The sequence below is a fragment of the Macrobrachium rosenbergii genome, chromosome 5, assembly GCF_040412425.1.
Source record: "Macrobrachium rosenbergii isolate ZJJX-2024 chromosome 5, ASM4041242v1, whole genome shotgun sequence".
NCBI lineage: Eukaryota > Metazoa > Arthropoda > Malacostraca > Decapoda > Palaemonidae > Macrobrachium > Macrobrachium rosenbergii.
The window spans coordinates 20,941,925-20,955,045 of NC_089745.1; the positions used below are offsets into that span (position 1 = coordinate 20,941,925).

General features: G+C 37.6%; 1 protein-coding gene across 10 annotated transcripts in view; it reads left to right on the forward strand.

Moving 5' to 3' along the window:
* The window catches only part of LOC136838580 (arrestin domain-containing protein 1-like), a 113,192-nt gene that overhangs the window by 45,389 nt on the left and 54,682 nt on the right, over positions 1-13,121 (forward strand). For all 10 annotated transcript variants that reach the window (XM_067103781.1, XM_067103784.1, XM_067103777.1 and 7 more), the window contains exons 6-7: positions 6,440-6,622; positions 12,539-12,998. In XM_067103781.1, coding sequence (XP_066959882.1) covers positions 6,440-6,622; positions 12,539-12,998 — 643 coding nt within the window. The remainder of the gene's footprint in view (positions 1-6,439; positions 6,623-12,538; positions 12,999-13,121) is intronic.

A 13,121-nucleotide genomic window follows, 5' to 3' on the forward strand; every position in this document is an offset into this window, starting at 1 on the left:
CAATATGAATGAACTTAATTTTGCCCTAAAATCATGTCGATCATCAGCTCCGGGGCATGATATGATTTCTTTTGAAATGACCCAGAATTTACCCACACTAGCTAAAGAATTCTTATTAAAATTATGTAATAGCATATGGCTAATGCATGTCTTCCCAACTAAATGGAGACATGCAATAATCATACCCATCAGTAAACCAGGAAAAGACCCTAGCAACCCCACTAATTATAGGCCAATATCTCTAACAAGTTGCTTGTGCAAACTGTTGGAGAAAATGGTTAGTTTGAGATTAACAAGTGTCATAACAAAACACTCAATTTTATCACCTACCCAATCGGGATCAATAGCTGGTAGATCTACACTAGACCTGTTAACTCAAATAGAACATCATATTAAAAAAGGATTTGAAAAGAAAAAGCTGACAGTGGCTATTTTCTTTGATATAGAAAAAGCATATGATACCACATGGAGATACAATATTATGCACAAACTCCACAGGCCCAATATTCGAGGTCACCTTCCAATATTTATCAATAATTTTCTAACAAATAGTACATTTCAAGTATGCATAGAAAATACATATTCAAATTGCTACATACAAGAGGAGGGTATCCCCCAAGGCAGTGTTTTGAGCTGCATCTTATTTGCCCTGGCAATAGATGACATTACTATGAACCTGCCTGAGGGTGTACAAAACAGTTTGTATGTTGATGATTTTGTAATTTATTATTCAAGTTATTCTTTGAGACATGGTCAAAGAATACTTAATATAGCAACAAATAATATAACCACTTGGACCAACTCCGTAGGGGCTTCAAGTTGTTTGTAAATAAAACAAATGGCATTGTCTTCAACAAAGACAAAAGATGGTTGAAACAACAAACCATTAAGTTATATCTTTATAATGAAGAGATAAACATGTGCAATAGTGTTAAATATTTGGGTATAATTTTTGATCAACATTTAAATTGGAAAGATCATGTCAAATATATCAAAGCCAAAGGATCTAAAGCCCTTACTTTATTAAAGAAAATCTCACACACCAAATGGGGTGCAGGACGAGACACAATGTTGTACAATGCAACAGTACTATCAATTATAAATTATAGCTGTCCAATTTATTCAACTGCCTCAGAAACAACTTTAAAATCTCTAGATGCTTTACATCACGAGGGAGTACGTATATGTACAGGAGCCTTCCGCTCGTCTCCAACTGTCTCTATGCAACTGTCTCTATCCTACCAGAGGCAGGCCAACTGCCTCTAAAATATTTCAGAGATCTAATTACTTTAAGAAGAGGTTTATCCTTCAAGCAGGCATATCTCCTGCATCAAATAAATTTCAATCAAAATACAAATAATAAAAATCAAAACTCATTTACTAAAAAAACTAATCATCTAAATCAAAACAAATTTACCCAAGAAATCATTTACCATGGACAAAAACATATTTATCATATCTTTCAAAGAAATAATCATCTATTGAAATGTTCAACATGCCATAACATGAGGGTAACCTTCATAATTCCACAGATGGATCCAAAAATGAAGCTGGAGTGGGCTCATCAGCCTATTCAAGTGATAAAACTATCCAAATGGGCCTTCCTCTAATATCATCAGTATTTACAGCTGAATTAACAGCCATACAATTGGCTCTCAAGATTATAACAAAAAAAGGAATTCCTTCAGCACTCATATTGAGCAACTCAAGAACTGCAATTGAAGCAATATGATCATTTAAATCAAATAATCACCTTGTCCAAAATATCCAACGGGAAATTCATCAGTTAATTACAAACGGCCTTCAAATTCAAATTTGTTGGATCCCAGCCCATGTAGGCATTGAGGGTAATGAGAAAGCAGATAAAGCTGCTAAATTGGCTTGTACAATCCCCCCAACTACTATGAAAGCCCCCATATCAGACTGGCTAGCATCAGTTAAACCCTTAATTTATAGGGATTGGCAAAATGATTGGACAAATATACCCCCTCAAAACAAACTAAAACAAATTAAGAACGAAGTTAAAAAGTGGCATTCTTCTACCCAAAAGCAAAGAATTAATGAAGTAATTTTAACAAGACTCAGAATAGGACATTCCAGACTCACACATGGTCATCTGATGTCAACTCCGCACACAAACCCAATAACTTGTGAAAGATGTAACATCCCAATAACAATCAAACATATCTTGATTGACTGTCCCAGATGGCATCATGAAAGAAATACTTATTTACAAAATAAATCAATAAAGGGTATTCTAGCAGAAGGTAATAACTTTTCAATTAATAATATCATTCTCTTCTTAAACAAAATTAAATTGATAAGTAAAATATAATCTTCCCCCTTTTTTCCCTCCCTTCTTTTTCTTTTTTTTCTTTCCCTCGTGATTTTTTTTTTAATTTCCCCCCCTTTTTTTATTTATTTATTTATTTAACTACTTAATTTTTTATGTACTCTTTCCCCCCTTCTTTTCCCAGACCGAGAAGAACCCTAAAAGAGTTCAGAGGTTTGGTTAAACAAATCATTTATAAATAAATAAATCTAGAACACCTGCATGCATGCCTGTCCAGCACATGACAGTTTGCTAACTGTCCGTTAGAAGGGTATAAAAGAGAAGGTAGGAGTCCAGTCCCACACACACCTCTTTGCAACCGTACACCTTAGGCGAGAAGCTGCCTGTCTTCAAGAGCTGGGTGATCTACATGATTGTTGAGCAGCAGAACTCTAGGAAAAAGAGTCAAGGATCTTTGGGCAACATCCCGAAGGTAAAAAGGAGGCTAATGTTTGTTGTGACCGCATTCCCTTCCTTATTACCATTCTGACAGGATTCTTCCTGAATGCTAGGGGCAGACCAATGTCCCTGACCTTACGATATCTTGCCTGGAACATATTGTTGTCCACCATATTAGCTGTGGAGTACGTCTGTTTGATCATACATAACGTCAGAAGAAATGGAGCTCCTAGACACCACTTCTTGGCTGACTCGGAACCAAAAACGAGTTGTCGGCATTAGCTTGGAGGTGAAGTTCTAAGTGGTAACTCAAAGGCCTTCGGGCACTTGGTAGCCTTTAGGGTCCTTAGAAGCAGAAGGCTTATACACTGTTGATCTCCCGATGAATCAGGCAGAAGGATGGGAATTCGTAAGCCCAAGAGTTGAATCGTGGATGCAAAAGACAGCCCCTAGATGCCAACAGCATCTGAAGGAGGTCACTTATCCAAGTACTGACTAGCCCCAACATTTCTTACCATGACATCAAATTATGCCTTTAAAATGAAAATAACTCCAGTTTTGCTTCCTGGAGATTACCTTGATTTTTTTTTTTTTTTTTTTTTTTTTTTGTCAGAAAGACTTGACATACAACTCTGTAGATATGTACAATATATGTTTGAATCAGTTGTGGCTGTTGGCCAAGTTTTAGCAGTTATTCAGAAGGAGGGCAGTGCCTCTTACTCTTCTTCCTAATTGTCATAACATATTTTCATAATCACATGGCTAGAATTTGGATTCTGGGGTACTTCTTTTAACATTACAGTGATGGAGTAAGTGAAGAGTACAACCCATATCCTTGCTAACAAGTCTCCAGTGCATTTCATGACCCTTGTTAATTTTAGGGGCTCTGGGTTAAGATACTTTACTCCAGAGATTCACTGGCCCCTAGGCTCTCGCATACTCAGCTGGCTCAGGAGTAGCAAGAGTTATCATACCAGAACTGCTCTTTATGCTACTGTAAAATATTGTTTGTAGTAAAACCAATCCTGTTTTTATAAAACAAAATTGATTCATTAGATATAAACCCATCACTTCATAGAACATATTTCCTGCCACCCAACCTCGCCTCTGTTGCAGCAAGGTCAGGTGTCGCACGAGGCACTGCCTCAAGAGGCACTCACTTTGTAGCTATATATATAGATGGCCAGTTGAGAATTTTTCTTCTTCCTCTGGAGTCTGTAGAAAATTGTGTTGGACACAGTTGTACTACTGGAGAGTGTTAGCTGTGTTTATAAATAATTATTTTAATCAGCTCTCACTCTGTACATGTGTTGGCTAACAAATGTAAATGAATTTAATTTATAAGAAGTAATAGGTGAAGAAAAAAGAAAAAGAAATTTAGAAAGTAGGATGGATGTATTAAAACATAATACAGTATTGTATACATTAATCAAATTTGACATGTGGAACAGTGCTAAAGCAGTCTGGGAAATTGTGAATACATGCTGAGCTGGACTTGATACCATGTAGTGGGTCATAACTTGAAGTTTTGCAGATTGCTTACCCTTCCCAACCATCTACTTAACATGTCCAGTCAGCTTTTTTCTATGGAAAGGCTAATGGGGAGTGAAAGTAAAATCAGGGAAGATGATTTTTATTTATAAATGATTTGTTTAACCAAACCTCTGAACCCTTTTAGGGTTCTTCTCAGGCTGAAAAAAAGGGTGGGTGAAGAATACATAATAAATTAAATAAATAAAATAGATAATAAAAAAGTGGAAAAAATTAAAATAGAATAAAAAATCGAGAGGGAAAAAAAGGTGAATTATATAAGAACAGAATGGTATTATTAACTGAAAAGTTATTACCTTCTGCTAGAATACCCTTTATTGATTTATTTTGTAAATAAGTATTTCTTTCATGTTGCCATGTGGGACAGTCAATCAAGATATGTTTGATTGTTATTGGTATGTTACATCTTTCACAAGTTATTGGATTTGTGTGTGGAGTTGACATCAGGTGACCATGTGTGAGTCTGGAATGTCCTATTCTGAGTCTTGTTAAAATTACTTCATTAATTCTTTGTTTTTGGGTAGAAGAGTGCCACTTTTTAACTTCATTCTTAATTTGTCTTAGTTTGTTTTGAGGGGGTTTATTTGACCAATCATTTTGCCAATCCCTATAAATCAAAGGTTAACTGATGCTAGCCAGTCTGATATGGGCGCTTTCGTAGTAGTTGGGGGTATTGTACGAGCCAACTTAGCAGCTTTATCTGCTTTGTCATTACCCTCAATGCCTACATGGGCTGGGATCCAACAAATATGAACTTGAAGGCCGTTTGTAATTAATTGATGAATTTCCTGTTGAATATTTTGGACAAGGTGATTATTTGATTTAAATGATTCTATTGCTTCAATTGCAGTTCATGAGTCGCTCAATATGAATGCTGAAGGAATTCCTTTTTTTTATATATAATGTGGAGAGCCAATTGTATGGCTGTTAATTCAGCTGTAAATACTGATGATATTAGAGGAAGGCCCATTTGGATAGTTTCATCACTTGAATAGGCTGATGAGCCCACTCCAGCTTCATTTTTGGATCCATCTGTATAGATTATGAAGGGATTACCCTTCCGTCTTATGTGTTCCATGACATGTTGATGATACATTTCTGTGTTGAACATATATTTTTTTGATGATACATTTCTGTGTTGAACATATATTTTTTTTAAAGATGTGGTAAATATGTGGATATTTTTGCCCTTTTTAGTGTCATGGTGTGATCTGATTTGTTTCTTGGGTAAATTTGGGTATCATGTTATGTAAATTCAATAGATGATTGGTTATTTTAGTAAATGAGTTTTGATTTGGGTTATTATTTGTATTTTGATTGAGAAATTTATTTGATACAGGAGATGTGCTTGCTTGAAGGGATAAGCCTCTTCTTAAAGAAAGGAGATGGCTCTGTAGATGCCATAGTAATTTTGAGATACTGCTAGGTAGGGGGTGCAATAATTCTATATCCCAGTCTGGGCGTAATTAGGTAAGTCACTTTAGAAACACATAGAATAACACATATATAGGTTCTTGTTGTTTCCTATCCTTCATTGCCAAACCCTAATGGGTATCCTGAATAAAAGACAGCAGGTAATAACGTGAATGACTTTGTCATGCACTATTTTCTTTTTTTGTTTGAGACAGGATTTCTGAATCAGGAGCTAGGCCATTTCATCTCTTGCCAATTCCTTTTGAATGCTCTTTTGAGGATGAACTGTAGCTATACTATTAAAAAACATGTTATGACAAAGAAAAAATCAATTTTTGGTAGAATGCTTTGAGTCCTCAAACCCACCTGCTTTCCCTGATGAAAAGGCGTGGGCATTTGCAGGCATTTTTCTTTTACAAACCTAGCAAGTACTGTAATGGTGTTTTGGCCAACCTGTGCACTGTTGCCACATTTGTGTGAGAAGAGTGAAGGGGAAAACCAGGTAATCATTGTAAGCGAGGGAAAGAGCCCACTTGCCTTGAGTCCTTTTATACTCTATCACTTTGCCAAGACCCCCTGCGAGAGAATTCTTTGATATTGGTTGGTCTGTCTTAATGGAGACCTGGTGTTATTTTCTGAGTAATGCTGAAAAATATAGTTTGTTAAAGTTATGTATTAAGACCGAAGGTATTCTTGTGAGTATGATTGTATTGATTCATAGAATTTACTCTATAATTCTTTCAGAAAATAACATACTTTGCTCAAGGTAAACAAAAGGCGGAACATCGTAAAGTGGCTGAAAGGAAGCACTCTGAGATTGCTGCAGGTGGGGATGATATATGGTCAGGTGATGCATTACTGATCCCTCCTCTTCCTCCATCTCATCTTCAGTTTTGTAATATCATTAATATTGATTATGAATTTGAGGTAAGAACAATTTTCCTGTTTAGAGACCTGTCATTTTTGTGAAACATAAGTTTCTTTGTCTCTTTAATATTATGTTGTTAGTATGATTTTTATAAACATTAGTTTGTATGGTGTCCTATAAAGTATAATCATAATAAACCTTATGTGCTGGCATAAAATGCATGATTTAAAAAAATTTTTAAATCAATGTAATTCATGATGTATAACAAAGTCTGGCCTTCTTGAATACATCATTTTTATAAAACAAAACACATTTTTTTTTTAGTGTAGACACATTAATACGTTACTTATGTGCAGTGAAATCCTAGTTACACCATCCTGTACTGTTATGGAATGATAAGTTCCAACAATGGCCACTGCTTGTGTCTAGAACTGCATATCATGCTCTACTTCACTCATCATTCTTTGAATGCTCCGGAGAAGGTAGGAGACCACTTACCCTGTGATTAATGGGTTTAATATTGAAAATGTGTTTTGTGGTATAAAAACTTGTGTTTTTACATTAGAACTGCTATTTTTTCAAACCTATCTTGCAGAACACATCCAGATACATGAAGCAAAGTATTTCAAAGAAAATAATTCCAGTATGCATACTTAGCTAACTCTTAGATCCGTGCAGATACTCTGCTAATGTAAAATTTACCATGCCAAGAACCACCCGAAGGGAGAGGGAAGGGAAGAAGCCACTAGAGTTTATGATCAGGGGATTTATATAAAACTAATGGTAATGATGTTGTTTAAGTAAATACATGTAATATTATTGTGGAGGTAAAAGTAAATATACCAGCATTGAAGATGCACCCCAATTTTGACTCACACAATATAAATAAAAAAAATGATAAACATAAGCTGTCAGCACTCATGAAGTGATTGCTTGTTTTTGATTGGTGTGCTGCATGTATGTGATTGTCTAAATGCATTTGAGTATCATGACTTTGGTTTGTACAGCATATTGATCATTGCAGTATTTCAGTTAATTTATTTAAAAAATACTTTGTTTTATGGTTTTTCAAGTTCATTGATTTTAATGTCAAATAAACATTGTTCCTATGTGGATAAAAACCTGTCGCTTTTCATATATGGATTACCCTCCTGCACATGTACTGGACCATCCTGTGAACAAACTAACAAGGGTGATACCAACTGAGGTTGGGGGTGGGACAGGATATGTACCCTCGCACCAACTTTCTCCATTGTCCTTTCGGGCATGATTGTGTCTAGTTGTGACACTCGTGTGCTCTCTTTTTTTGTGTACCCTTTTTGTGCCTTTTCGTGTGTAATATGTCTCATTTCATCTTCCAGTGTTTCCTACAGTTGTTTTTAGTGAAGTGGGCTTTGTATCACTCGGGGTTACCTGGTCTCCCCCTGGGCGTTCAATTTGGGATTTTCGCTCTAAGAGCAGACACCCCTCAAAACACACCTGCTCCTCCCCACAATTATCATTGCTATTTGAGTGGCAGGAGGGATCTCGGCTCTCATTCTTACCATTGTTCCCAGTCCACAGACCACAGGAGTAGATATTACCCTTGTTTCCCTTCAGTTCCCTATAGAAGGTACCACTGCTCTTGCAGGAGACCAAAGCACTGTTCGTTTTCACATCAATCCCATAGGGTGGATTCATCCTCTGATAGGAGGGACAAGACTGCTATTTTCTCCTAAATCTTCGTCTTGTCCCACTATTGGGACACACGAGACTGGAATGGTGTGTTGCCCCAAGATGCTCTGACCCCATACCCTTAACCTCCTTCCCTGCCTTCCTCTTACTGTGGCCTCCCTTCAGCGACACATGAGGAAGGAGTCCTCCTGCGACCCATCCAACACTGGGTCACTGAGAGAGGAGCCAAGACAGGAAGCAGGAAGCAACTACTCCAATTTTGCCAGAGTATCGATGCCTTCCTGACTCCGTGGAGGCATTGAGTTGGGAGGAATCCATCCCCCTGTAGTCTACTTATTCCAACCTGGACTATCATTTTAAGAGGTCATTGCACTCATTTATGAGCTCAGTGGTCTTGGGGAAGCAACCTCTCTTTTATCTTTACCTTTCAGAGCAGATGCTCTTGAGGTGAAACCACTGATAAGGCTACCTTGGTCTGAGCATTTCTGTAATGTCTTGGTCTAGGTGAACTTGTTGATCTGTAGGTCATGTAGTTCCCTTGCAGCAAGTGGATTGTAAAAGATGCACTCCCCTCTTCTGGCCAGGCAGTGGAAGTACTACTACTTGCCCGAAGAGGCATATGACTTGCCTCTGTTTTGACATGACACTGTGCTGCCTCACTAATAATGTGCCTTGGATAAATTTCAACAGCAAGCAAGGTATCACCTTTAATTATACAGAGGTCAGTAACCTGGAGTTAGTCATAATGTCAACCATTCATGCCATTTCTTGCCTAGACTTGTAGTAGGGCACAATGACCACACTCCTTACGAAGGATCTTCCCTGTCAATCTTGTCAGAAAGCCAGAAAATTGTTGGTGTCAGGGACTAAGACCCTCACCTTCATGGCTTATCAGGCCTCAAATTTTTGGGTTAACACCATTTAGATAGAACACCATCTTATCATTAATGTTGAAGCATGTACAGATATTGTCTACTTACGGTGGGGTTAGGTTCCAAAAACCCCATCTTTTATTGGAAAAAATGTATCATCAGCTGAGGGCAATTACAAGGTAAGTTCATTTCGCCGTATTTAATTCAGAGAAAATTTTCTTGCTTATAGTTAGGTGTAAATGAATTTCTAGATACTCTATTTACATGGGACAAGGTAATTTTTTGTTATACAAAGTGCTTTCAAGTCGAAATATGACTTAAATACGTCTTGTTGTGAAATAAATTTAGTTATTTTTTTTGGTAATAGATGGCATTGGGGGAAGTTTTTGTGTAAAAAAAATCAACAGATTCCATTCACTATTTTCACTTGATTTCATCACAACACAAGCTTTATTCACTTGGTTTCATCATAATACAAGCTTTACCTATTTATCTTTTATTGGTGTGAAAACAAAAGTAAAATGTGTTCTTTCATGCCCAGTAGTTTTGATTAAAAAACTTTTATCTCGAATTTTATTTACAGTCGAGTTTGATGGCATATCAAGTTTATGGGAGTTTCTTCCACGTTGCCGATGCACAATAATTTATAATCATTACCAGCTTGAACATTGATTTCTCAACTTTAGCTACAACTTGCAGCTTAAATTTAGCAGTATATTTCCTTGCCGATCTTTTCTCCATAGCGAATAAGGTAATAATGTAAAAATATATCACTCCTATTCTACTTGTCGTTTGTAACATAACCGTAGTAATTGTTTACTATCTTTTGATGGTTAAAATGCAAGCAAAACAGCTGTAGTTATCCGATACAGTTGTTCATAGCAAAACAACTGTTTCTCATTCAGTTGTTTATGGCTGTAAGCATTTACTAACAATACTTTTATCTTTCTCTTTTACTTTTTTAACTTATTTAGCTAGAAGATGGGCAAAGAGATGGAGGAAAAGAAGTTAGTCTGTTGTAATTTGGTCTCTCTCTTTGCCTGATTGTACGCTGCTGCCTGTGCCTGCCACGCAAAATTTTGAAATATTTTCAAAATATTGTCCTATATCAATTAGTTGCTAACCCCATCGCAAAATCAAATTATCACAAGGCCAATTATCATAACTCAAGAATTTCCTGCATCTCATTAGTCAGCTCTCTGAGGAGCAGCTCCAATGGTGACTACTTTCTACTTTAATGCAGCTAAGGTGGAAGCAGAGGTCACTATCAAAAAGGAAGATTAATGAGATTTCCTGTCTCTTGAGTTGCTTCCTTCAAGCCAACTCAGGGGAGCAGACAGTTGACTTCAGAACGCTGATATCTTCTCAGCCTAATCCTCTCCCCTCCTAATAAAAGGAAACCTCGGTGGGACCATACCCCGACTTTATTAGCAAAAGGCAAGGACACATCTTGGCACTTTTGCCCCCGCCTTCCAATCAGCCCAAAAGAGGGCTCAAGGACATGAAAAAAGGTTCCCATCAAGATTGGCTTTCCCCTTCCTCTGCTGCCAGAGGTGGGGAGCTGCCTCTCTCACTGGTGGATAGTTGGAGCAGAGGAGAGTGTAGTTTTGGTTTTGAAGGTTTTCAAGGACTCTCTGCTGTGGATTCAGCTGAACATCGGGACCCATAACTCTTTTACTCCTCCTTCTGTACATTTTCCTCCTCCCCTCTTCCCCTTTTTTTGACAACCTTTGCATGGTAGAGTGCTCCCCACTTTTTTGCGGGGATAGGTTCCAGAACGCAACGCGGAAATGTAAAATCCCCTCCAGAAATACTTATAACTGCTAAGGTTAGGAAGTATGCTTACTAGAATACCATGAACTCCTTCGAGTTGAAGGCCATCTTTATAGTTCCTCCAAGCATTTGCTCATGAAATAGCAGGAAAAGTATTAGATATGGTGACTGACAACTTGATGGCTGTGGCTTACTTGAGAAATAAGGACAGCACTATATCCAAGTCACTGTGTCATCTAGCACTTGGCATCTTTATGTGGGCAGATATTAATAATGTTGAGGTAGTACCAAGGAACATTTCAGGAAGCACAATGTGGTAACTTACAACCTCTGGTGGTGACGTAGTTTCTTTAGTCAGAATGGTTACTGTATCCAGAGAGCTGCAGGGCTATATGGCATTGGTGGTTGTGGACCTGTTTGCAACGAGCTTTCCTTGGAAGCTGTAATAGTGGTGCTCTGCCCAGTCAGACTAAGGAGTTTGGAATATAGATGCACTGATGAATTCGTCACATTTTCAAAGATTCTTAGGGAACCAGGGGATTTTACAAATTAATGCCTAGAGGCTATCCAGTAGAATCTGAGAGGTAGATGATTTGTATAGGAAGCAGTCTTAAGTATTTCCAGTACTTTCAGGTCTTTAAACAACCTGCATCAGGCCAAGTTGAAATAAATTTATAATTTGGTGTGGCAAAAGTGGCAATATTCCATGCAAAATCACCATTCCTTTATTCTTGGATTTTTCCTCTTTTCCTTTGACAGTAAAAAGTTGTGGATCTCGGTCATCAAGAGCTTTGAGACTGCCTAGGGAACTGTCTTCTTCCTAGCTCTCTTACATTTCACCCAGTCATATTTGTCATTTTACAGATGTAGACTTTCTGAGTTAATAGCTTCTACATCTCACATACATGGTAAGTGTCCTTTTTGTTTGAATCACCTGATCTCTCTCAGTCTCCAAGTACTCTCCTAGATTCATCAAGTCTCGGTCACTACTGTGTGGCATATAGCAGCTTGATCCTCCCAACTAAAATGCAGTTCTGGTACCATTTATAAGAGTGATGGGTTTATGATGAAACAAATTTGAGTTTATACTAAAAATTATTTTTTGTTATTCATATAATGTGTTTCTTCCCCCCAGTGTAGGTGATCTCTCAGATATTGCCAAGTACAGGAAAAGGGAGACAGGTAATAAATAGGTACCCAAAGCACCTGGTAGTGTGAAAGTTTTGTTGCTACTGATCTTTTCTGTTAGATGAATGGAGTATCTGGTAACCTTAAAAAACCACAAAAAAGGCTATATAATATATTAGTGATGGGTGTGTATTAAAAAATAATTTTATTTTGTAATAAAATTCAGTATTATGCAAGTCCAGTTATCAAGATATGAGACTGGGTTTAACTGATACATAGGTTTTTATAATTTGTTAGGCTTTTTGTATACTCTAGATTTAATTTCCATTGTGTGGTATTATGCTTTAGTTTTTTGTGTTTTGTTTTATTTTACACCTAGATTTTGTTTATAAGGAGAATTTAGATAGCCAACCCAAGGTGAATTGATGTTTCTGTATTTCACACAAGGTGTTCTCAGAAATTGTGGATTGCTATATACTGTTGTTCACTGTTTCCCACATTAAAGATATTTTCACTGTAATTTTGCAGTTTGAGGTAGAGCCCTCTGGTTGTCATGGAGATCTTGAGCACAAGGTACCAATTGTAATAGGCTCAATTCCACTGAAGCAGTACTTTAACATCTTTGCCAATGGCTTTCCTGGTCAACCCCCAGTAGCAGGAGCACTTGTACCAGGACAGCCTGCACCAGGTTTTGCGTCACCTACGGCACCAGGCTTTGTGCCACCTACGGCACCAGGCTTTGTGCCACCCACAGCCCCAGGCTTTGTGCCACCTACAGCCCCAGGCTTTGTGCCACCTACAGCACCAGGCTTTGGGCAGCCAGAATACCCAAGTCAACCGTCATATAATCCAGCCATGCCACCTCAGCCAGGTTTTGGAGATATGAATCCTACTGCATACAATCCAAATATGCCTCCTCCTGCATACCCAGGTCCACCCCAGCCATCTGCTCCAATGTTTCCTGGTGCAGTGCAGTATCCAGGGATGCGTAAGTATCATAAATATTATTTAATAAAACTATTACTTTATAAATGTCTGCCCTAGATGTAGAGGTCAAGCCCTGTAGCAAAGTTGCAGTTTAAGAGCAAGTTGGCATATTTGTTAAAAGGTA